The following is a 27,686-nucleotide window of genomic DNA, read 5'->3' as shown; positions in this document are numbered from 1 at the left end:
ACGGAGGATGGATTAGTGATAATAAGAAGTGCCCAATAATCTGTAAAAATCTATATGAATATCGGACTAAGATCAATTTGAACTGTCCCTACTCGGAGACCCTTAGGTTTTTAAGCAATTAACATAACAATCAAAAAAAAAACTATTACGTAACACTTACGTTTGAATGATATCACCAGGATCTTGAAAGTCCCCCACTGGTGGGCCCTGAAGGTTTTTCTTCTACACCCTTAGTTTCTTAAGCAATTGGCATAACAATAAAATAAACCTCTTATTATGTAACAATCAACTCTCTACAGTATTGCATAACAAATAGGTGTACTACAGTATTCGCAAGACCCAGGTGCGTATCGAAAAAAATCAATAACACCTGCTGGTTGTTAGTGACCTTGAACTGGTTCCTTTTCCCGTCGGAATAATTAGGGCTATACTACTTACACATAAGTCTTATCATGGAAAAAGGTGAACAAAGACTTACGGAGGATGGACTTGTGATAATGAGAAGTGCCCAAAAATTTTCTTAAATTTTTGGGCACTTCTTATTCTAATTATAAAAATTAAATAATTTTGTTTTTATAGTGCCCCCCCCCCCTATCAAGAAAAGGTTCGAATCCTAATTGGAGTCATATTTGATATAACGACATTTTCTACAAAATCTACTTGTGATAAATGTACCAACTGCATTACTTAGGACCCTTGATTTCTGGGCTACATAGATCAGGTTTTTGATTCTTTTGAGTGAAATAGAAGCCTAGAAAACCTTTATCGGATCAAAATGTTTCTAAATGGTTGTTGTCTAAAGGTGGCGAATAAAAGCTATATAAAAAACAACTTACTTGACTTAAGGCTCCTGCCGAGGGTTCAGCGTAGAGAACGATGAGACGAGGCACCTTCAGGTTGACCTATCGCTTGCCAGACTCGCAGCTTCTCCCACCGGGATGTGGGCTTGGTGAGGAATTCATCGGATTTATCTTTCAACCTAGTGGGGGGGCGTCCTCTGGATCGCTTCCATCCGTGTAGGGTGGGGTCGAATGTGACCCGTGCTGGGGCGTCGCATGACATGCAAAGGAGGTGGCCGTTCCACCGAACAGTACGCTTGGCCAGCTGCGTCGAGAAAGGAGTTTGAGCGGTACGTGACAGGATAGTCTGGTTGCTAAGGAAGTTAGACCTATGAAGTCCTTCAATTCTTCGGAGTAGTTTCGGCTTTACGACATCGACGGCGCTGAGGATAGATTTTGCAGCTGGCCATGTCTCCGCTTCATACATCAGCATGCTTCTGACTGACGCATTTTAAATGCTCATTTCGGTAAAGCAGCTTATGTTTAGCTTTTGCTAGATGCTGCTAAGCCTCCCAACAAGTGCTGAAGCTTTGGCAATTCGAGATGTAAGCTCTTTTGGGATCAAGCCGTCATTCGATAGAATAGATCCCAGGTAAGTGAAGTCTTCAGCCACATCTACTTGGTTGCTTCCTATGTTGACTTCCTTTACAGTAGAACGGGACGTGGGGGGCTCAAGGAGCATAACGTTTTTTTTCTGCCTGTTGATCTTCAGTCCAACTTTCGAGGCTTCTTCTGAGAGCACCTGGAGAGCCTTGGTGACCTTTTCGACGGTGCTCGGAACTAGCGCTATCTCGTCGGCGAAGTCAGCATCAGAGAGTAGCCGGTCTCCGAACTGAAGGCGATTTGTCGTGCTGTTCATAACATGGTCATACCAATTTGTTGTTCACCGTTCCTCGAAATATGGAAAGTGTCTTTCATTTCTTTTTTTTCTCTAAAATAAAAAAAAAAACTTTGAAGAAAGAGCTCTGCGTCCTTAACCGAGTGACAATTAAATATGTTTTAACATCTGATATATTTTAGTTTGTATCCAAACCCTAATATTCTTATTATTTTTAGAGCTGTCCGAATGAAAGGAATTGTTCCTCATTGGTTATCATTTATACGAGATTGGTACAATATTAAATAAGATTCCCCTTTAATTAGATTCCCTATCATGACTTTATCCTAAAAGACCTTTTGATTGCTTTGAGGAACATTGAATGCCAAGAGGAAGCTTTGAACAATGTTTCTGGCATTAATATTGATGGGTTAGAGAAAGGATTATAAGATGTGTAAGCGTCTATGTCATATGTGAGCGAAAAAAAACTAAACAAGACAATAACGAATTCTAAAACTATTTTGCAAACGACTAAAATGAACAAATTGTACAAAAAATGTAAAAAATTATTGCACAAATCGTAAAAGTATTGCGATTTGAGGGGCAAGGGACAAAATCATGTCTTCAAAGCCCTCGGTTTCTTTAATCACCATGTTTTTCCTGTCCTTGGTTTAGCCTGACCAAACCATTTTGTTGTTTAGTCAATTTGTTAGTATTGTATTATTTTTTGGCTCTTATTCTTGATGATTGGCAATTATGTAAGCTTTTATCATTTTTTCTAGTGAATGTTTGTCGCAGTGTCAATAAAGGAAGAAGTACCGTCTTTTTCGGATTCTTCTTCTTTTACTAGTGGTAATTGCCTAACTTTGTAACTTTTCCTCCTTTTTTCTCTCTCTTCCTCTTTTTTTTTTTTTTTTGTCGGATCAGAATAATCATTTTCGAATCATTTGCGATGGTTGGCTGTACGTGCAACCTCTGGAGAAAACCCATTAAAAGAAAAGCCTTTTTTCTTTTCTTCGTTGTTATTTAAAAACGCCAAAGCTGTAAGATTAAGCCTGGCAAGCCCAGCCGTCACTTAATCCTAGGGTCATGGATTTGGGCTCATCACTCAATCTTAGTTCCGTCAATAGAAGCTATAAACATTGAGTCTATAATCTTTTTGGGGTAAAAGTTCCATTTGTGGAATAAAAAATCGATATTAGACTATATTCATATTGATGGATAAGGGGTTCGGCTGCGTTTTTTTTTCTTTTTTTGTTCCTTTCAGCTGACAGGCTTTGCTGTCTGCAATAAATGCAAAATAACTAGCTTGCGACTCAAAGTAGATCTTGCTCTGTATTATTGTATACATGTTACTATATCATCTTGATAACAATAATGTTTTACATAATTGCAAACACATACAAAAGATAATTACAGGTGGTTTTTTTTAATAGACTCTTAGAACAATTTTAAGGCATCTTGTTCCCTAGGGAAAATTTGTGTAGAACCTATAATGAGTTTGGGTGAACAAAAAAAACCACTAGTCTAGGTCTGAAACATAAAGAATTGTTTTTTGATTTTACATCCTTAGGATCTTGACCTCTTCTCTTTTTTAACGAAGAAAGTTTTAATTGTTTATTTTAGCATAATTTTATTATTAGGGTCTCTGATGATGAGATTTGAAGCAATTATATCGATATCATGATGACATGATGTTAAAATACACATTTGTACGAAGTATACATTTTGTTATTGCTTATTATCTATAAAAGCTGTTGTTTGCCAAGTTGTGACTGTCTTGATAACCAAAAATCTTAACAGCATTTACTATCTACAAGGATATAGTTGATACGCTAATTTTCTGCTGCGACAGTGAAAATGTCAGGATAATTAATTTTTGCCAACTTCACACATATTTAACACAAAAATTTTTTTTGCCAACTTTTCTACTTTTCTGCTGTTCTACCACCTTTTCCACCAATATATAAACAATCTGTTTATTAGTTAATTTAGGCTAATTGCCCCTGGAGATATCGGGATTATACTCACCCTAGAAGTATACCAATTCCCCTTTTGACTATTCTACACTGACAAACTATATTTCAATTTTTATACGATGCCTTGAAAGGGTTTCAGGGTACCCAAGGAAAGAACGCTGGAGATCGCTGGCTACCTTTCAATTCAATTCAAACTTTTTATTTCCTCCGAATACGAAGAGTAAAATGTAAAAATAACCGCTAATCAACAAGCCACAAAATTCTTCTAAACCATATAATAAGAATTGCGCAAGGGCCTTCAATAAGTTTCAGACTTAGAACTTTCTAAAACTTTCAATTTCAGATCAAATGAGTCCTCTCTCCAGTCTTTACGGCGACCTCTTCCGTATGAAGTGGCCAGAAAAAAATGATAATGACGCATGAGGGACGCTTTGCCCCTTACCAAATGACACTGTTGCGTTGACTCTGATGTTGCTATTTATAATCATGCTTAGTGTTAACCAATCTGATTTTAAGCTTTTAACCTCTAAGGCAACCACTTTTTGTGGAAAATCCATCGTTTGAGGATATAAAATCGTTGTGTTTAAAGTTGAATGTAACTCAAAAAGTATTCCATCCGAGCTACAACAAGAAAATGCTACAACAACAACAAAACATAAGCTTGGAAACACATCTCCAATAAATGAGTATCCAAAAGACGGTTGTGGCTCTTCAATTTTTTTTTTTTATTTATTTTTTTTTTTTTAATCATACCAAATACTTTCAGAAAGATTCTGCGCAAGAAATACAAATTAAAATTTTATTGTTTGAAATGAGGAACTGAAAAAATAGTCTTAAGTTTCTCAAATGTACTGAATGCATAACACCCTTTGCACACGTAGCTGATTTACTACTACTACTAACAACTCACCGCAGCACCAAGCCGCCTGATGCCAACAAAGCTACGCACGATCCTCCTCCACCCCAATCTATTCAAAGCCTCCCTTTTTAAACCCGCCCAGGAAGTTCCAATTTCCTTTAATTCTTTCTTTATGACATCTTCCCACCTCAGACGAGGACGACCTGCTTTCTGTATAGCCCTACATGGTTGGCCTAAAAGAACAATCTTCGGCATTCTGCCATCCTTCATCCGCACAACGTGCCCTAGCCACCTCAACTTTTCTTGCATTATAGCCCTAGAGAGCGGTATTGAACCACATTTTTCGTATAGCCTATTGTTTGAAATACGGTCAGTCAGCCGGGTACCCAGAACAATCCTTAAGCAATTTCTCTGGAAAACATCTAGCAAATCTTAATCCGCTTTTCGGAGCGTCCATGCTTCAGAGCCATATTTTACCACTGTCATCCTTGTAGCTTCTAATATTCTAATCCTGGTTTGCAGACTTATCTTCCTATTCTTCCAGACTTTTTTTAACTGTGAAAAAACACCCTGAGCCTTGGCTATTCTATTTTTAACATCTTCACTGCTCCCACCATCTTTATTAATAATGCTACCAAGGTAAGTGATGCTGCCCACCTGATCAATCTTTTCATTACCCAAAGTCACCTTTTCATCTTCACTTATTCCTAGCCTTAGTGACTTAGTCTTCCTATCATTAATTTTCAAACCAACTCTAGCACCCTGAACTCGCAAAACCTCTAAAACTTCATTCATTTTGCTCTCACTTTCATCTAGGATGCTTAAATCATCAGCATAATCCAAGTCCAGAAGACTTTTTCCTCCCCATTTGATTCCGTGGTCTCCCATTGCCTTTCCTGTGCTCCTTAAAACGAAGTCCATCAAAATAATCCATATAAAGGGGGATAGACCACAGCCCTGCAAAGTTAACTGCTTAACTTTGTATAAATGATTTATTACAAAAACCAGGTGCTAACCTCATTTCCTACCTTAGCTACAGCATTGTTATTCATGTACACAACATTATTCATTTGAATGTATTTGTCTCGTGTACTGTACAAGAATTAAACCTTTGCCGAATCTCCCCTATTAAGAGAAATAAACGTTTACTCATAATCTATAAAACTGAGGACCAAAGGTTTTTGAAAACTCAGCCACTTTTCAATTATTAGCTTAAGAGTGAAAATTTGGTCGACACATCCTCTACCTTTTCTAATACCGCACTGCTCTTCTCTTAAAACTTTGTCAACGGCATCTCTCAGTCTAAAAAGTATCATATTACTAAGTAATTTACTACCTACAGAGACCAGACTAATGCCTCGACAATTACCATACTCACTTTTATCACCTTTCTTATAAAGTGGCTTAACTAAGGTTTTCCTAAAATCGTCAGGTACTTCCCCTTTTTCAAAAATCATATTTACAAACTTCAATAACTTATTTCTGACGTTACAGCCACCATATTTAAGAAACTAATTTACCACCCTACCAATCCATGAAGCCTTATTATTTTTTGGTCTTTTTAATAATGCCTCTAATACATCCTTACGAAACAAGTCTTCCTTCACATCCAAAGAATCACAACCTTTTTAATTTTTCTCTATATTTTTTCCTGCAACTCTATCTCGGTTAAGCAAGTTCTAAAAATGTTCGGCCCATCTCTCTTTAGTTTTTTCCTTATCGCTAATTGCGATCCCATTCCTATTCCCATTCCCATTAAAACGTAATGGTAGACATTTACATTATATCTCTACTCTAATAATACCCACTGTTTTTCCCTCCAACCTTCAAAATTATTAACTTATTTGTCAAGGCTAGATACCTGTAAGATCAGTATTTTCTGAAATTTCAACTTGACTGAAAGTTTAAAAATACATAAAAATATTGATGTATAAATGGCTTAATATACTTTTTTACAGCTTCGTTGAATATTATCCATCATGTTGGAATTAGAAATACATTTTCTTTCTTAAACAAACCACTCAATTAAGACAAAGGCTAAAAAAAGCAAGAAAACACCTGTTACAAAACGAATTTTCGTGTGGAAATTTACCTTAATCGGAACACTCCCCTTTCCCTCCCAAAAATAGCAAATGTGAAATTGAAAACTCTTCTGGGAACATATTTAGCGTGCAATTCCTATTGACTTGTCCTTTCATTAATGTTTTTTAACTTATCAAAATAAAGCAAAACGCCATAACATCTTTCAAAAATTTACTATTGTAAAAAGATCAGGAAATTTTGCAAAAATCACAATAGTTTTTAAACAAAAGAAAATGAGAACCAGAATATCGGTTATCGCTTTGATTTTTTTTCTCGAAGCTCATCTAGTAGGGGAGATGTGGGTACCCTGGGACATGTTCAAATTTATTGCAGATATTTGGAGAATGCTTTGGTCAAATTATTTGATTTTGCTGCTTGCTTAAATGGAACTAGTTGGGCTTTCTCCCAGATTTTTTTTACAGCTTATTTCCTTGATAAACTTTTTAGGTACCCATTATTTTTCCTAGCCCCCTTCCTCTATCCCAGAGTACCCAAATTTCTAGGTACTCTGGGACATCCTGGAAGGCACTCTGGGACATAGAACTCTTTTTACCAAATATTACTTATTAAAAACCTACAATCTACTTCGATTACGATAAACTTATAAAACAGAAGCTTGTAATATTATTCACTCAACAGTATACTCTGAAAGGTCGCCATCAAGGGTCAGGGTTTTTCCTGCACGTTTTGTGCCACCACTCAGATTAGGTTTTGGCAGGTGTAAGACAATTTCGCTTGTCATCACAAAGGGTTCTAGCCGTTCCCCCCCCCCCCTGGAAATACCCCTCGCGGAAAATATCACCCCGAAAATACCCCCGGAATATACCCTCTCGTAGAAAATACCCTTCCGTGGAAAATACCCCCCCCCCCGTGGAAATTAAGGCTTTCCAAATTTTTAATTTTATTTGATTTTTTTTATTTCCGTAGGGAGAAAAAATTTTGGTACTAAAATACGAGAATACACTAGTTTTTTCGTTACTTTAGAAATAAATTTGGGCTATAGATTTGCATATTAGGGGGGGGGGGGTATAAAGTGTAGCGGATTTGCATGCAAAATGTGTTTGTAAAATCATTCTGCATATTAGATAGATAGATAGAGAAGTGTATTTTAAAGCCAAACTATACGGCCACGAACATAGTAAAATAATATAAATGAAAGACACAAATAATATAAACTTTGATCAGCGATCATCATAAAACACTTAAATGAAACACTTGGAAAATCAGCCATTGAAAAAAACACTTAACATTTCAAAAAAAACACTTAAATGAAATATTACATTTACTTTATACTGGGATTTTTTTATTTTTTTTATTTTTTTTATTTATTTAATTTTTTAGTTAACAAGCATTCCAGACCCCTCGCTATTCTTCTGTAATTTTTTAGTGACGATACGTAGAAGGAATTGTTTTCTGACTTAAAACAGTCCAAATGCTTTACCCCCCCCCCCTCCATGTGAAAATATATAGCCCAAATTACATATATCCCATCTAGTCTCTCATTTTTCTTCGTCTTGTCTCATGCTAAAATGAAAGAAACTAACTAAGAAACCTGTTTGTTCTCGAGTTTTACACAGCGTAAACTTGAGTGAGTGGCGTATAATACACAAGTACCAAAATTCCTTTCACCTAAGGAAAAAAACTCAAATAAAATTCTCAAATTTGGAAAGCCTTATTATTCCACGAGGAGGGAGGGGTCTCCGGGGGTATTTACTGGGGGGGGTATTTTCCGGTGGGTATTTTCCGGGGCGGGCGTATTTTCCGCGGGGGGCTATTTTGCGGGGGGTAATTGCCGGAAGGGGGGAGGGTAAACGCCAGCCATCATCACAAAGGCTTCATCCTTTGTCTCTGGAAGTATGAACTTCCGAGTATGGAGCTTTTGTTTCAGGGAAGTTCACATTATATTCTTCATTTCAATCTCCAAGACCTCGCTGGCATAATGCTTCAAACTTTTCTTATTAGCATTTAAAATTAGTACAAAAGAACTTGGTTTTATCTCCTCGGTAGGTTCTCTTACAGTCTCTCCAAGGTCACACAGGTGTAATGAATCATCGGATTCAGCACAGCGAAAACAGAAGCAGCATCACTACTAATGTCACTAGAATGTAAAGTCACCTTCGATAGCTTTTTTCTGTCTTCACATTCCTTTTGTGATCTGTTGTTTTTTATCTTTTCTTGGCTTCTTCTTTCATTTTTCTCTTGAGATCTCTTTGTATTTCTGCTTCAAAAATGGTATCTTTAACAGGGGTTACAGTCAAAATCGTGATTGACCAGGCATTCTTCCTTCATTTTTCTTCGGAAAGTAAACTTGACGTTTAGGAAAATAAAGTATCTGAATTGGGAGAACACGAACAGAATTTGCAGTCTTCCAAGTCTCAGGCACTGGCTTCCTGCCTGATGAGCTGCTCTCTTCACCTATACAACTCTTCTGTTCGTGCTCGCCCTCTTACGTGGACGTCGAACCGCTGGGATTGCCGAAAGGAGTCAAAGGTGGTAAAAAGTCAGATTCTTGCCAAACATCTGGATTCTTGCCAAAAATCTTGGAAAAATGTAAGAATTTGAAAATTTGCTTCCTTTGCAGCAGTAATAAAGCTGCACGTCATGTGACTATCGTGCTTATTCATGAGCAGAAGACCTGTTTGCTCAGGAAAGTATGGTACATACCTTTTAAAGTGGTCTAAGTAGTCAGGAAATAGTCCTTGCGTCATCCATGCATTTCCGGGCTTTCCACTAGTAATGGCCTTTTTTCCAAGTGGAGGACCATCCAAGATCCTTTCCACGAAGCGAGTCCTTTCAATGATAAGGTAAGGGTGAATAAAGCTCCACATCACATTGATAGTTCTGACCATTTTGACTAGATTCTCTCTTTCCTGTGACGTAGTTGCCCCTAGCTGCTTGGCCCCTTTAGGGCTCAGAGCCATCGGGCATTTCTGTTGAACATTCGATAAGCCACTTTCATTCATGTTATAAATGCGGTCAGCTGGAAAGTGATACTTTCAGTATAGCTGTTCATAGAACAAAGTAGCTGAATCACGGCTGAAACCATGATTGCGATGAAGGCTAGTGCTCTCCGGTCTCCGCATGGAGATTGCATTATGAATTTTCATAAAACCGCTTATACCAGTCTTCTCCTGCTGCTTCATTATAATCCCACGATATAGGCAGTGGCGCCAATTCACGAAAATGTACGCGGGCAAGTATCTTTTTTCTATTTTCTAAAAAAATGAAGATTAAAAAAAAAAAACATTGAGCAAACATATCTAAAACAGGGGGTAGCGGTGACTTCGCTGCTTGGCAAAATCGTCAACTAATCTATCGAAGTCCAGTTTCTTTACCTCCTGTTTTTCAACGGCCATTATCATGAGATCACTGAGTCTGTCGTTTCCCATCGTCGATCGCAGATAGTCCTTCATACGCCCCAATGCTGAGAATAATCGTTCATTACTGGCAGTGGTCACAACCAAAGTAGCAACTAGCTTCATCAGTTTTAGCACTGCAGAATAGGCAACTGAGAGGTTGAAAAAGATTTCGATAGCTCGAAGAAGATCAATTTTAGAAATATTACTTTTTGACAGATGCAGCTTTGCAATAGAAAGCTGGGATTCAATGGCATGGTCATCGACATTGAGAATCGCTTGATAATGACACATAACCCTTTCCACTTTCAAAATTTCGCGAAAATCGGAACTTGATGAGTCGAAGGCAGATAAAGCGTCGAGCAGAGGCATATTTTGCATAAGACGTTGGTCCATCTAACTCGTGAAACGGCCTATTACCTTGAAGTACAGGAGTTTACCGGAGTCTGATTGAGCTGACTAACTGGTATTGCGTTTACCGGTTGTTGAGTTTGATAGAAAGTCTTTGAGTCGAATGGAAATGGCTTGATTTCTCTTGCTTCGAGCACTGGTTTTAGATTGTGGAGATTTCGATTTCTGAATATCGTGTAAAGCCAAGAATTTGGATATGTTTTTGCTTAAGTTGTTCCTTTCGTCATCATTTCTCAGCCTTTGGAGTGTCTCATGTGTCTCAGAAATCAGTGCAAGTGCCTTTTAAATCAACAAACTTTCCGATTGAAGTTTCTCTGATAAACAATTTACAATGACTAAGACTTTTTCCATTATGGGCAAATTTGAGACAAAAGAGGTAGAGTTGATTTTGTCCAGTAGTACTTTTGCCTTGCAAGCTGCCTCGTCGTTGGAACTATTAGAGACTGTGGCAAGCACAGCAACAATACAATCAAATCTTGCCTTCACCTTCGAAATAGAGCTGACTGGATAAAACCAGCGAGTCTGGGCGGTCCTCTCAAGCTCCAAGACTTTTTTCCCGCTAATACTCTGAGATTCCACAAATGGCTCGTGTCGAGTATTGCTTCATGATATAAATGCGTAAAGTCTTTTCACCTAAGAGAAAAATTCTGAAAATTCGCTGGTATTTCTTAGGGCAGTCAGTCAAAACCAAGTTAAATCTGTTGGCGTGACAGTGTACATAAACTGCATGAGGTTCTTCTCCCTAAACTTTGCTTGAGCTCCATTAAATTCCTTACTATAATGGATGCGCAGTCATAAAATCGGGCAACGCACTGCATCAAATCTACGCCAAGCTTTTCTATAGTTTCACAAATCAAGGTGGATAAGTTCTCGGCGTCTAATTTGTGCTTGTGATAGCAGCCAATTGTTTGCTCCACTACTTTTCCAGTTGATATGTACCTGAGTAGGATCGCTAATTTTTCTTTTCTAGAAATGTCTTTTGTCTCGTCGACAAGAATAGCAAAGTAATTAGTTGACTTTACTTCTGAAATAATGTCTTGGCGCAAAGCATTTTCTATCAGTGTAACTGCGTCATTTTGGTACTGATGACTTCAATAGTGATCTTATCGGCGCTGTAACTGTGCCTTCAGCTTTTTGTTGCTTTTAGACATTTCCTGCATCAATTCAACCAAATTACCCCGGTTTGCAGACGTTTTTGATTCGTCATGACCCCTCAAAGCAAGACCCTGGTGGCCAAGAAAGCATATAACGCGAGAAATGTACTTCACATGATCTCTATTTTCCTCAGCCTCTTGATATCTGGATTGAATTAAGGCATTCGCTATAGATCTCGAACTATAAGTACTATTTTTCTCAATTCCGTCCAAACTGAAATACAATGCCTGTGTGTTTCAGAACCATCATGTTGCTTTAATAGAGCAGAAGTGTCTTTCCACTTGCAAGATCCTGACTCAATGAAAGCCCTTTATCCAGCAGTTTCTCCAGCTCTTAGAGACCCCATATAAAAATGGTGGCAAGCAAAACAAAACACGGAATTCAAGTTTTTTGAGAATTCAATCCGTTCAAAAGTCCTTTAGTATTTTGCACTGAATTTCCTTCCGTTAGAGGTAGAAGCAGGATATCTCTCAAGAATAGGTTGAGCTGGTTTGTCGTGACGCGTCATAGAGATATCTGAGAGAGGTTCTTGACTGCTACTGCTACTGGAACCCACTAGTGGTTAAGGGATGCAAACCGAACTTTCATGTTGATCTGAGCCAATTTAAGGACTGACACAGGCGGGGGAATCTATCTCCCCTAACCTGAAACTTTGAGTGCTGACACTATTGCCAGTTTCTTCTTTTTTCTTCCGCATTTTCACCGCAAAAAATCAAAAGTTTGTTGTCGCTTTTACTAATTGTTTGATTACAAACTATTCAAAAGAAACAATAAAGAAAGACTGACCAGCTGAAGTTTAGTATACAATGAACCTTACTCAGAAATCACATTTTCGGTCGAGGATTGAATAATAAAATAGCGTAAGAAACGCCCTAAGACATTTCAAAACAAGATTGTCTCCCAATGGTAGAATTAGGGTAGGACAAGAGTAAGAAAGACTGGACATTTCAAAGCAAGATCATCAAAACTTAACAGTGCTATTTAATAGCTGTGCAAAACAATGCACATGGGCAACAAATAAAAACGACCAGTTAGCCAGTCTTGCTGGTTTAATATAGCACATAACTAAAACAGAAAATAGATGTGAAATATAAATGAAAGGTAATTTTCAAAGTCTAGGTGGGCATCCCCCCTTTCCTCCCTAATTGGCGCCTCTGGATATAGGGTAATTCACTTTGTTTGCCTTGGTAAATTCCCAGGCTAATTCCTTTGTCCGTTTTTTCATAAGTTCATAGTTCGTTCGCAGCAATAGCAGAAGATAAGACTTAAAGGAATCTTTCATTGCAGAAGTGAATACTTTATTTACATCATAGCCAGGTGAGAAGCAAATCACCATTTTTTCTTCATCCAATGATCCAGAAAATGACTTACAGTACCCACGAAATGTTGACTTCTTAACATTATAAAGTATAGCTGCGGATCTGAGTGAGGTACCGTCTTTCAAGTGGGCTGTTACAGCAGCCTTCATGTTTTCTTCATCCCAGCCATAGAGATACGGATCTATCATCCTCTTCTTCTACATTTTGCAAAAATTGAGAATCTTAGGAAAAGTGAAAGCAACGGGGCAACTACAGATACCACTTGAATCATAATCTGATTTACATCACCTAGTTTCGTCTCCCAGCTTTACCTTTGGCTAGTGTAGCCTGGTGGTAGATATAAGGATACCCTGGGACACAATGTACAAAAATGTCCCCAGGTACCCAGGAAGACGTGTCACAGAGTTCAGTTTTGTATCACTTGATGGCAACTTAAAGCAATCACTGAACATTTTTTGGAGCCAAAAGAACACAGCTTCTGACAAAAACACACTCATTATCATACAAAAAACCCTTCAGAAGTTACGTTACAAAAACTAGTTCCTATTTCTTACTCAAAGAACAAAGAGACACCTCTCACCAGAAATTGGGATAAAAATATATTCTGATGTCTTCAGGATAACATATATATACTACCTAGATGGCACAATGAATGTCATTAAGGCAGACTTTTTGAATAAAATTTTCCTCACAAAAGCATCGTGTCGCATCTCCCCCGTTTTCACTACTTGCATTAGTTTTTGCACAGCTAAAATTTTATACATCGATCTCGAGGACTGAGACTTTTGGATAGTTAGGCAAAAAAAAATCTGATATATAAGAAATTTCTCGGTAACAGCAGTGATAGTAGTAATGGGTCAATCTGCACCATGACACCTGAGACCTGAGGCATTTCTGGCTGCTGTTACTAGGAATATAGAAATTTAAATTCAATGTTATGGGTTCCAGGCACGACAACACCCTGCCCGAGGCATTTCTGGCAGCTGTTACTAGAAATAAAGAAATTTACATCCCTTGTTGTGTCTCCTTGAATACTAGTAGACAAATAGAGAATAAACTTCTCATCAGATTAGTCTTACTTACCCGTCACTTTTGAAGGAAGAGTTATCGGCAGAAGGTTTTTTGTCGTTTGAATATCCTTTGTTATATATGGATTGATAAAACTAGTTTTCGGTGAAATTTCAATCCTTTGCTATGTTTCAATTGATACGATCTTGAGAAGGGTTTGTTTTTCACACGTACTTTGATTGATTCACATGTAAATGTACTTTGCACATCTGTCATCGTTTTTTTAATACAGATGATTTACGAAGACCATGTCATTTGTCATTTTTATTTTCTTACGGTTTTTAGGATCTGATAAGATTTTTGAAACCATTTGAAGAAGATAGTAATACTTTCGAGGAGATGATGGAGAATGAATATCACTCCGTTGTCCTCGCCATCATCCCCTCGAAAAAAACAAAAAATTACAATCTAGATTCCTCGTGCCACCCAAGCCATAAATGCCCCACCAAATTTCCCCCCATAAATAACATAATTATCTAGAGTCCCTATGCACCCTGATCCTCCATGTCCCCACCTCTAATAAACTTCCCTCTATTCCAACTCCTTGACCCCCTTGACCCATGGCCTGTACACAACCGCCCCCCCCCTGCCCCCACGAAAAGAAATTTAAAAGTATATTGAAGCCAACGAGTTGCCTGACCTTGTGAAAAAAGTAACGGTATGTTATTAGGTTTAAGTAGGTATTCAGCATAAGTGAATATTTTTGTTTAAGGGCACTAGTTTGCTTATAACTAATTATTATACGTTTTAGATCAGTACTAATAGTACATTAGTAGAATTAACACCTATATGGTACTATAAAAATGAGGATGAATTACTTCAAGATAGTGGCGTACATCATAGAATTATCTTAGGATTAAATGCTCACAAAGACGAATATCTGAAATATGAAACAAGCACTAACGGAGACATCATAGGAAACAGATGCTTGGGCTGTCTAACAAGTGAGAGATTAAATTTCTTTGAAGTGTCAAAAAATCCGACCGTCATAATGGCGGATATGCAAGAGAGACATTTCAAGAGAAGCTAGTGCTCAAAGATAATGCCAGCCTAAAACTAATAGTGGGCAATGAGGGAAAGCTTCTTGCTGCTAATTCTAGAAGAACATTATAGGTTGATAAACTGTTTAATTATCCTTCTGATATGAGGATTCAAAAGAAAGAAAGAAAAAGACTATGCAAAAATAATCAAATGATAAACAATGAAATAGAAAGCAAAATAAAAGGGCAGTGGCTGCTAATATCTCTTACGACTGTAAAGGCGTATAGTAAGCTGATAATTCTATTCAGTAGTTGTTTGAACAAAATTAAATTATAAGACGAAAAACGCAAAGTTACTAAATCTTAACCCCTTACTAAAATAAGGAGTTTTTGAAAAGAAGCACAAAAAAACAACATATCCTGGGCTCCCGGATATATGTAGGTTGGGAAAGAAAATTATCTAATACCCACATCCTTGCAGTAGAAAAGATGTGGCACCGAATTGTGTGGAGTATGGTTCTGTATTTTCTTATGGGTTTCAGCCTTATTTGGTGTTTAAATCTGTTGGGACAGGATTCCCAGTACCGAGTTTCGTCTAGCAATCGGGCCTCATACCGCTGTTGTTTGATTCAATTAAACATAATCAATAATCAATACCTGTCTTTTTGTACAACCAAGTAGGATCCGTCTCTTATAAAGAGTTCAGGCCAACCATAAGTTAGGACGCTACCATAGTTATTGGTCACCCAATCGACTCACCCCAATTTGACCTCTTATCCCTTCTAGGGGCTTTACGGTTTCCACTTTACCAAAGACGGATTATTTAAAAGCAAAGAGCCCACAACGTCAATGCTGTTATTGGTACTATAGCAACAGATTTCAATTTATATGCAGTCATTGAACATAATTACAAAAACAACCAAATGAATAATGAGATAATTGGCGAAACTTCAATAATGAATAATCATGGCACAAAATGAAACAATGAACATTGTACGGGCTACGAAGTAAGAGACGGAAATAACTGAGCTGTCAAAAGAGGACAGGAAAAGTTATTTTACATAACAGCTTCTAAACATCCGAAGTTGTTCAACGATATTAAAAATATGTATGTGACACTGTTTCATTAAAAATACTCTTTTGTATTATAGATACATAGATAGATAGATAGATATTTATTGCAATAAAAGCCGCTTTGGGCCATGGCAAAAAAATGGAGAATCACACAAAATAATAGCACATGATTATAACACTCATAGCAAAGTATAGTAGCTTATATAACAATAACGATGCAAAATTACAAAACAAGACAAAAACATAACAAAGCACACAATATCATTAAACTAACATACATAGATAGATGAATGTTACATCTATCAAGGGCCATGACTACAAAAAATAACAAACAAGAAAACAACTTACACACATACAACAATAATTTCAACACTCACCCCACGCCCTTTACAAAAATCTATCTTTATGTGACATACCCAATTTTATATATTTTGCAATCATTCTTATTTTCCCATAATTTTTTGATCCCATTACTGAAACCAACCACTCACTTGTCCCCACATTATCAAAAAATAATTCTTTCCTTAAATCCTGTAATTCCGGAAAAAGGGTCATGAAGTTAAGCAGATCCTCACCATTTTCTCCACACATAGAGCATGAGTAAGGACCGTCCTTTACCCTGACCCTCCCTAAATATTTTCTCCTTTCTCCAAGTGCCAGAAAATTACCCCTCTCTGATATATACCACTAAATTTCTTCACTATTTAAACCCGCTTTAAAATAAATATCATATCCACAAACCTCCTTCCATTGCCGGTAAACGCGAGGGACACCGAGGCTGCGACTTCACACTGTCATTTCTGAATCGCCTGATCTTCAAGCACACCCTTTACTAATTTTGCTACATTTTCTACTTCCAATCCTATCCCCTTCCCTTCATCCTAAACCCCTGATAACCCATAACTATTTAAGATTAATTTCACCTGGGAAGCCCATGAACTTTTCCTTCTATCCTGAAACACCTACAGATAAGTTGCATTTACTAACCTATTATTTTGTAAACCAATCACCTTTTCCCAGTATCCTATCATTCTAACCAATCTTTTTACCCTCAATGAAAACAATTCTAGATCCCACTTTAACACCAGACTATTTAATTTCCCGCTTAGCCCTAAAAGTCTCCTGAATTGTCCTAAATAAATTCTCTTTATTTTTCCCTTTTTCAAACTCCCAAACTTCCCCACCGTAACTCAATACTGGGCCTACCTTCGTCTCAAAATATATAATGGTGTGTTTCTTTGTTTTGAGGGTCATTAAATATCGTTTTAAGATGCTTAGGTTTCAATCTTGAGGAATAAAGTACCTTCACGCTTCAAACGGTATCCTATACCTAAGTAAAGTATAAACTGCATGGTTTCGTACCAAGTTGTAAGAGGGGGAATTGCAATTCTGTATTCTGGGAAAGGGTGGGGATACACAATGGTAATTCTTACAAAATACAAAATAGTTCTTACCAAATTCAAAATAGTTCTTACAAAATCCAAAATAGTTCTTAAACATGTAAAATGGTTCTTAAAAATACGAAATAGCTCTTACAAATAACAAAATAGGTCTTAGAAAAACCAAAATTGTAATTAAAAATGTAAAATAGTACTTAAAAAATATAAAACAGTTTTTACAAAAAAAATTCACATAGTAGAAAATAGTTCTTACAAAATATAAAATATTTCTTACAAAATACAAAATAGTCTTTACAAAATACATAAAAGTTCTTTCAAAGAAGTTGTTACAAATCCAAAATATTTCTTAGAAAATACAAAATAGTTCCTACAAAATAAAAAAATAGTTCTTACACAAAAATGATAGCTCTTAAGAAACATCAAATATTTCTCACAAAATTAAAATAAAGTTCAAATTTTCAGGGGGGCTTGGCGGTCAAGCCGACCTAGAATTTAAACTTCTGGTAGCGGTACTGTTAAATTCAGAGAGAGTGCGTTTCTCGGTTATCAAAATAGTTTTTTTTTATTCTTAAATTCATATTTGTAAATTCATATTTGTTTTTAGAAAGAAAGGATATGGGGACAACCGAAAGTTTCTCTTAAACCTATCCAAATGTTTTAGCTGAGCAACACTTTTTATCTACTCATAGTGGAGTTTTGAGGTAAATCAAAGAATATGGCAAATCAAATTTATGCTCACTCAGGTCATTACAATAGTGCATTTTCAATATGTTTGAGACGAATGAGGGAATCGGAGTTAGATGTGTCAGGAGTATTTGGAGAAAGAGAATGTCACTTCAAATATCGCCTTTAGAGAAAAGGTTAAGAATACGAAACAAATTTGTCTTATAAATACTGGTTCATCCGAAGAACGACCAGCAGTTTTTTCTTATAAATTTGAGACTTATATGTATTTGCTTAAAATCAAATGCATATTGATTCTCCTTATATAGAAGGGGAGGAGCAATAATATGATAACCAACTAAAATATCTATCGCCTGAGAATTTTCCTGCTGACAATTTCCCCTATGGAGAACTTCTCATGCCGATTTCCCAAAAAGAATTCCATTTCCACTGAAAAAGTCCACAGACCTTCGTTCAGAGCATCTCCATATAAAAAATAGAGAGGAATTTCGTACATGAATCTTGGCAAATTATCCTCCGTATAAAGTTAATCTCGGACATTCCTAAAATAGTCACCAAAGAGACAGTAGAAAACATAAGATTTATTGTATACATCAATTTTGGCAAACTCACCCTTTGAAAAATTTCCCCAGGAAAGTCAGAAGTGTAGGCTTTTAAGGACATGTGACATCCCTAGCTGGATTCCCGTGACACTCTAGATTTCTGTAACATCCTTCTCGTAATTTTAAAATCATACACTTTTTTAAATGGCCAGCAGATGTTAGGTCACATGACACACCCCCTGGATTCCCGTGACAGCCCAGGATTCCTACGAAGCTCTGTTTTAAATGGTGTTATATCAATGTTTACATTCGGTTGCTATGTAATGTTGATGACACAACCTTGCTTCAGTATTAGAAAAGAGTTCAGCGTATCAACATCGAGGATATTGTAATGGATGCTCTTACACTATTGGATATTGAAGGCGCTAAAAATGACGAAATGGAGCCTAGAGTGCCTAAAGTAGCAGTAAAAATTACAAGGGGTTGTCAGCTAACCTTAGAATGGGACAAGATGTATGCAGGATACGTTATATCACTATGCATATTTAAATCGGAAGAACAGTTATGTCTTACTGCAAAAGTGAATAAAATACATAAATAGAGATTACAAGACGGATTAAATGCATTAGTGAAATATATTGAAGAGAACAATCTGAATGAATCTATAAAAAGAGAGTAAGTTTCTCACTAGCGAGATTCTTAGTTTATAATTGGCAGTGAGAGTGTCAAGATTTAAAAATGAATGGATTTGAGAACCAAAAATCTTACGAAACCTAGTAAAATTGGAAAAAGGTTTAATTTCAGATGATGATTTTATAGAGTTATCTCTTCGATAGAAAATATTTTCTCAAGAAATGCTTCGCGATATAATGGGAACTGATTTTCCATCTTTGGACTGTAGCATTAAACTTTTACGTCGTGCTCCGGATGCATTTACTCAATTTATTGATATATTAGTTGAAACAAAAAAAATGATAAAGAGATGTTGCTTTTAATCATTACTTAGACAGCCATTTTGAAAGACAACAAGAAATCGTGTCTAAACAAATTTTGCGAAGTCACTCCTCCGAGATATACATTCATTTTCCCCAGTCCTTTTCTCTTTGGCTGTGAGAGAGTCAGCATCAAAAAGGTTTCACACATGTCCATTATGGATGTATGTGTTGGGCAGCTAGACATCCTGTGAGAATTGTACATTTGTTAATAACTATAATGAGAAGTGTAGATTATGCAATTCGTGTAAGCTGTACAGAGGGTACACAGTGCAATTTGAAGACTGTAGTTCCAATCTTGAATATATATTTGACTCTCACGCTAGAGCTTTCATATGCTCCAGTTATTACTATGATAGCCGTGATTGACAGAGAAACACTTACCCTGGCTTGACTGCAAAAAACTCTAAACGTGAGTTCAGTTTGCTTTTAAGAGACTTGTATCGTCATGATTTTAAGGGTTTCAAAACCGTCGATATGATAGACGATGCTACCACGAACGTTTTACGACGATAGGCAGGGATTTAGCAAGTAAGTAGTCTAAATACAAACTCTTTATTCAAGTTCGCACCATATTTTTTCGTTTTTTTTCTATTAATTTTAAGAGTCTGTTTATTTATTGCCCTTATGGTGACCATAGGTAGCTTTGGTGGAGATCAAATTCGTGTAATCCTAAATATCAGCATCAGGGAGGTGCGTCTCTTTTCATTTGGCTTTATTATTTGAAGCAGGTTTTCAGTTTGGTGAAAGTATTCTAATTTTTTTTTTTAAATAAACCTTTTTTTTAATCTAAACAGTAAGATAAGCAAAGTTTTGATTTTCGTATATTTTGAAGGTGTTGGCTTCGAGAGAATAACGAAGCAAAATGGATCCTAGTAACTCCCATTATCATTTCATTGGTGGCCAATTTAATATTTCTAATTAACATCGTTCGTGTTCTCTTCACCAAGCTTAGAAACATGCCAGGTGGACACTATAATTGCAAGAGAAGTAACAGCCTTTTTAAGTCAGAGAGCGACCATCTTAATGGTAAGTCCTTTGCATTTGTCAAACGCTTTCCACAGGCTCAAGCCTGTGACCGACAAAACTCCACCGGATAAACCAACAAGTTTTCTGTGTCTATCAATGAGATATCTACAGAGAAACTTAGACTTTATTAGTTTATATATTTTAATTTATTTTTATTAATTTAGTTAACCTATAATTTTTCTACTCCTTTGTAAATACTTTCATGCGTAACCCATTTTTGACAGTATATTTTGTTTATTGTGTAAAACTATCTTTCAATTTCGTCGTTCATATTTAAAAGAAGCTAGGCATATCTGGTTGACTGGCCAACCAGAGTGAGTACCAAAGTAGCCCTACTCCTGTAGTTTTTATTCGGCTTAACGACAAAACTCCACCGGATAAGCCAACAGAATGTCTATGGCTATCATTTATATATCTGCATAGAAGCTTAGACTGATAAGTAAGGACCCTCTTAAATGTACTCCAATATTGCTAGTAATCGTTGCATAGCCGCTTGCATGACGATTAGAGAAGGAGACGAAATTCTTACCCTCAAATGTGAATTACAAACCAATAATAGTCTCACAGCAAAGGTAGCTAAACATGGCTTTAGCACAGGTATCTAACCATAAACTCTCAAGCCTTTGGACCTTTCTTGGACCTTTCTTGCAGAATCTACATAGAGTCTACAAGTAGTGTATATGTTTGAAAATATGCCCCATTTGTCTAATGGTCTAAAGTATTTGTTTCATAAGTTCCAGATGGATCCTAGCAGCTTTATGCAACAGGTTGGAGAAGGTGCCTCCGCCTCAGAACCGTTGTATTAGCCCTAGCTACTTGCCCGGCAATTTTCTAAGCCAACCAGTGAAAACAAACCTACCTATCTTTGTGCATAAGGTTTGTCGGTGGAGTTTGCTTATAGAAAAGCTGTGGACCCACTTTGGTCTTCTAAAAGCAGTGAAAATTTTTGCATGACTCCAGCTCAAATAAGCTGTAACATACTTCCATTTCTGCCGCAAAGTTTTTTGTGTGAAGGCTGGGGCTGTTGGCTGTTGGAGAAACCAATCCAAATTCCCAAGTAGAAATTTTCATTTCAAACTATTTGTATAATGTTTCAGTAAATCGTAGATCGTAAGATTGCAACCTTTATTACTGTAATTTCTGTTTGCTTTAGGTTTCTTTTTTTCGTTCATTTTAATTTCTGCTCGTTTTACAATCGACATCTAGCACAGTGTAATTTATGCTCGTCTTAAAATTTCTATTTCACTCTTTAATTTTCATGGGAGAACTTTGTTTTTTTAATGAATTAAATAGAAAAAACAAGTTTTTTTTTAACTGAAAGTAAGGAGCAACATTCAAATTTAAAACGAATACGCCTTGTCTTGCTCTTAAAACGCCTCGCTCTTTTTATTGTTTTGAACGCTAAAGATTTTTATTGTTTTGAAAAATAGACATATGAAACTAAGAGAGGAAAGAAAATAATAAATGAAAAATAAAATAAAAAAAGGTGAGAAAACGAGGATTTTGTCAGCCAGTGTCAAAACATGAAGACGAAGAACAATCAAATATTTCGACAAGGACCTCCGCCAAGTCGTCCTCAGTGCTAAACAAAAAAAACAAAAAGAAAAAAAAACAACGAAAATCTAACCTTTAGAAGTTTACCCGGCTTTATTTGAAAAACGATTAGAAATTAAATTAGAAAAAAAATTTTCAACTGAAGATAAGGAGCAAAACTAAAACTTAAAACCACAGCATAAATATAATAGCAGTATGTTTACCGCAGATAATTTCTGGCTCTTCATTCTCGGTGCGAACAAACAGCTCCTCCCACTTCTTCTTGCATTAGCGCGTACAAACAGCTCCTCTCATTTGACTTTCCATCAGTGGTCGAACTCCTAAGTAACGCGTATTTTGGCAGAAACTTTCTCAAAATGCCTTTGAAACCAACCTGAGACTTCGAAACCTACTTTTAATTCCTAAAAACATCGAATGATAGCATTGTACTACTAATTACCAATTTTCATATATGTATTGAAATAAATTAATTCAAAATTAGTTTCTTCAAAATTTAGTGTTCCAACGTTGTAGCCAAGTTTCGCGTTCAAGAGAAATCTGACTTGTCTACCCGGGAAAAGATCTAATGTCGCTTATGTTTCTACGTTTTCTGGAGCACTCGCACCTCGGTTCGGGTTTTTATAATGGCAAAGATCATACTGCCTATAATTTATATACCGTGCTTAAAACGAACAGGAATTATTACGTATATGATTGGGTTCGCTCCTTTGTCAATACCTCGTTCTTCGCTAAAGTTTTCTGTACTTTTATAAGAGCTATTTATTCTAATTAACGGCCTTTGTGATTAAGGGGTCATTCTTAAAGAATTGGAACAAAATTTGAACTTTATCGTAAAGAGCGAGGTATTAACTAGGGGGCGAACCCCCTAATATACGTATTAAAAATATATAAATATGGAAGTTCGTTACGGGAGTTAATTCGTAAGTCATGTATATTTATTACTAATAAAACGTTCTTAAATAAAATTAAAGAACTTTAGAGAAAGCCATTTAACCAAAAAAGTAAAATTAATATGCAAATTTCGTTTGAATTATTCATGTACGGTAAGCCAAAAGCAAAACCTGCATTAATCCAAAAACATTCAGAAATTAAATAAAAAAAAGTTTTTATTTTAACTGAAAGTAAGGAGCAACATTAAAATTTAAAACGAGCAAAAATTATTCCGTATATGAAAGGGGTCTGTCCCCTCCTCAACGCCTCGCTCTTTACGCTAAAGTTTGACTCTTTCTCACAACTCTTTTTTTTCAAATACATTCTAAGACCACACTGGCTATACATGACATATGAAACTAAGAAAGGAAAGAAAATAATAAATGAAAAATAAAATACAAAAAGGCGAGAAAATGAGGATTTTGTAAGCCAGTGGCAAAACATGAAGATGAAGAACAAACAAAAATTTCAACAAGGACCTCCGCCAAGTCGTCCTCAGTGCTAAACAAGAAAAAACAAAATAAAAAGAAAAAAAAGAAAATCTAACCTTTCGAAGTTTACCCGACAACGACAGAACAGACAGCAGACACAAACAGTTCGTTACCACGAACTGTTTGATTAAGTAACATTACTTGCGTTCTCTATTCAATGTTACTAGCTCCCAGCCTATCACTAGCCTGAAAACAATCATTTGACTTTTTGTAATGGACCCTTGAAGCAAGCATTTCGCCATTGCATAATCAAAGTTTGTTTGTTTCTGATCATCAAAAGAGGTGTTTTTTATGCTTGTTGTCCTAGATGCACGTATGTAATTAAATGGAACAAACGATTCCTTCTGTATTCGGCCTAGATAAGTAAGTAGCTCAAACTCCCAGTAAATTATTGTTTATGCTCTAAAATACATGAGGCTCGTTAGCCAATGCAATTAGCCAAGTTTTCTGTAGCACACAAGTAAAAAACATACTTCCTAAAAGCTGAAGGATGACTCCAGCCTTCTTCATAGCTGAATTACTTTACAGTAAAAAAACAAAAGCAAGATTGAAAACTAAACAATTAATGTTTTTTAAGAAGTAGTATTTTTTATAATCATTATAAAAACAATATTAGTCCTTGTATAAAGCAAACATCTGAAAATCATTTATATTTTTATTTATAATCCTGTAGAGATTATAAAACATGAACCAATAACGTCTATATTTTCTTTTGTTCCGTGAAATGAATTCAATGAATTTCCATTTAATTAAGGACATCCGTTACCACTGAGACCAAAGCAAAAAAAATTAAATTAAGTGTGGCTCCACTTGCTATGCACAATCGGGTCACGGCTACCGGTCCCAAATCCGGATAAAGTGAGGACGATTGAGTGGCAGGCTTACATATTGTCCCCTGGTTTTACTTAGGCAAGGAATAGCGTCAAGCCTCGGGCACATCTTCCCACTTACGATTCCGATCTCTTTGAGCCTCTTTGGCCTATTTGAACGACTTGAACCTCTTTGAAAAGAGTGGTATGAAAATCGTGATTTGGAGTATTCTGACTCTGAATTTTCCAAGCGCTGAAATACTTCTTGCAAATGAACTATAGCAGAATTCTGTTGCTATTGCTGGCGTTACAGAAACCCATTGGCTAGGAAGAGGTGAGAAATTCACCAGCGGCCACTATAGTCTTATTTGCTCGGGTAAAGGCAGCATTGGGAGAGCTGGTGTTCGACTGGTCCTCCATAAGATAGCTAAAAAAAGCGCTTATTTCTTATAACGTTATATCAGAGCGTTGTCATGAACACTTTCACGCAAGAATATTTATAATTATATGCTACGCGCCAACAAACAAGGCTGACCCCGATATACTGCTTCTTCTTTGGAACTTCAACGCTACCGTTAGTGATCCCACAGGCATCTGAAAACGCTTTGTAGGGCTTTTTGTCCCACGTGTAACTAACGATAATGGAAACCGCCTGCTCCAGTTTTACTGCACTCACCAGCTTGTTATCTATAATATTAGTTTTGAAAGATCTCGGATTAACCAGTTTACCTGGTATAGTAACAACGGCGTTACGAAGAAAACGATTGATTATAGCATTGTCGTTCGGCGGTGGATGTTGTCGGTTCCTAAGTGCCGCCTCTTTTGTGGTTCTGATCTGGGTAACACTGGAAAATTCGTCTGAAGTTGAAACGCCTGAAGGTTGTACAGTTTGTTCCAATACTAAACTTGCACAATCTTAATACTTCTGCAATTAAAAAATGGTTTGCAGTCGAGATAATGAACTGTTTTGACCCGTTTAATGAACAGCTTTTGGAATTAACGTCATGTGGCAGCCATTTAGAATTGAAATTACCAATGCAGCTAGAATAACTCTTGGATTGCAAGTGCAGGTTAAAAATCCATGACTGACACCGGAGACCGTGGACCTCATCACACTCCGAAGACAGGCTAGACTACGAGGGGGACATGGAGACCTATAGACATTCCAAATGTGACAGGAACTGATACTTAGAGATCTCAAGCTATTCGATAACACCAAACCAGATGACCTACAAGAAGCTGCCATGAGGAAGGACGTTGAGACAGTGTACAAACACTTGCGTGACCTTACTGGTCAGTATGCTCAACCAATAGAAAATATATTATCTGCAGACAGGGTGCTCTTTGAAGACATAATATCCAGCCATTCCAGTTAGACTGAACACTTCTCGTCGTTGCTGAACACCACTTTTCTCTCCATGTGTAGTGACTCCTGCAATCCCCTAACCTGTCATCCGTAACGATGTCGTTAACATTGAAATTGAACGATTTTCATTGGCACAAATTCGAATTGCATTGAAGAAATTAAAAAGCCGAAAAACTCCTGGCATTTGCAGAATTCCCGAGGATCTGCTCTAGAGTGATGGTGGCACCATGCTGCTATGGCTCCAAATGGCCTTCACTTCAATATGGGACTCGGAGATTTTGCCGAAACACTGGCGTATAGGAGTGACCCTACCACTGTGGAAGAGAAAAGGTTCCAAGATGGAGACCTCTGACTGGAAGGATAACACCACTCTCAGCATCAGGTAAAATATTTCCTATGGTGCTTCTGCAATAATATTCTGCAAACCACCGACGAAAGCGCAGAGTAGAGCATGCTGGTCTTTTGCCTAGCCGATCAACTACAGAACAGTTATTCTCCATAAGGCAAATCAAACCCACACAATCTTTCCCTCACATTGCCATATCTAGAAACAAACACAAATCAGATTTGGTTAATTATACTGCGAGTTGATTAAAATACACATACACTAAATATTAAATATAGATTATACATACACTAAATTATGTATATTCGAGGACAAATGAGTTCTGCCAACAGGCTTTCATTGCTAATGTCAATTTTAAGGCAGCACTCGACTCTGTTGATCAAGATTCCCTATAAAATATCCTTTCAAGTACTGACCTCCCGTCAAAATATGTCCTCCTAGTTAGGACTATGCATTTAGGGACTGAGAGCTGTGTGCAAATAAACAGTAGAAGCTGCATGTTCTGTCCGATAAGAAAGGGAGTCAGGCAGGGCTGTTTTGTTTCTCCTAATCTATTGACCTGTACTATAGACCATGTTATGACTTGCACGATCTGGAATATGAGCTTTGGACTAAAGTAAGAGGACAGAGTTGTCACCAATAGTGAATTTGCTATTGATACAGCACTGGCTGCCAATTCCGAGTCCCAGTTACTCGAGGCTCTGAGCACGCTTCAGGAAGAAGCTGCCAGGATGGGACTATCCATTAACTGAAAGAATACAAAATTCATGGTAGTGAATTCCAAGTCTGATACCAACAAATTGAATTAATCGATCGGCGGAAACCAATCAAAGTGGTTGACCATTTTACTTACCTTAATTCTAGTAAATCTTCGGATGGCTGCATCAACCACGAAGTTGTTTTCCGCGTGACCAAAGCCCCTGCCATCTTCCGTAGGCTGAGTCACCTTTTGTAGAAGCCAATGATCAAACGAGCCAGAAGAAAAAGAATATCCTTTGAGCCTCAGACTGAAAGATCCTGCTGTACAGAGCTGAGGCTTGACCTTCAACTGCAGCTGTCCAGCGCCGTTTCGATACTTTTCCATCTAATTAGCTCTAAAGAATTGAGGAAATCTGATGGACAGACTTTATCAGCAACGACCACCTATGAAGTGACTTCACAGTAATTCTTTTTACACCAGGCTGCCCAGTGGACATTTCGCTGGTCGGATATTTTTGTGGCTGCCTGCCAACACTCCGGCTCAGATTCTTTATAGTTTTGACCCAATCAGTAGCGGCTGGAAACCTCCAAGGAGAAGGCCGGAGTTCTGGTGGAACAACAGTCTTGAGAAATTCCTGAACCAAGCTAGAATTTTACTATAAGTTGCAGATGCCTATGCTGTTGACCGCCTCACGTGGAGAAGGCTGACGACGCTTTCAACGCCACCCCAGCATGAGGATTAAGTAAGTATTAGTTTGTATCTGTAGTATCTTGAAATTTCAGCGTAAAAAGAAGTGAAAAATAACTGGAGTCATATGTTGGATAATTTATTTGTCCTTAAGTTTGAACTTCGGTTTTTACTTTCATGTGAAAGAGAACTTTTTTTCATTTTGATTTTGAATTGA

General features: G+C 37.0%; 1 protein-coding gene across 1 annotated transcript in view; it reads left to right on the top strand.

The window, feature by feature from the left end:
* LOC148954007 (parathyroid hormone/parathyroid hormone-related peptide receptor-like) overlaps window positions 1-27,686 on the top strand; it is a 405,761-nt gene that overhangs the window by 241,274 nt on the left and 136,801 nt on the right. Inside the window, exon 7 of the mRNA XM_089086079.1 lies at window positions 20,393-20,586. Coding sequence (XP_088942205.1) covers window positions 20,393-20,586 — 194 coding nt within the window. The remainder of the gene's footprint in view (window positions 1-20,392; window positions 20,587-27,686) is intronic.

This window comes from Artemia sp. Qi Xiang Cuo, chromosome 3, assembly GCF_049724085.1.
Source record: "Artemia sp. Qi Xiang Cuo chromosome 3, ASM4972408v1, whole genome shotgun sequence".
Classification (NCBI taxonomy): domain Eukaryota; kingdom Metazoa; phylum Arthropoda; class Branchiopoda; order Anostraca; family Artemiidae; genus Artemia; species Artemia sp. Qi Xiang Cuo.
This window is presented reverse-complemented; position numbering and strand designations above follow the sequence as displayed.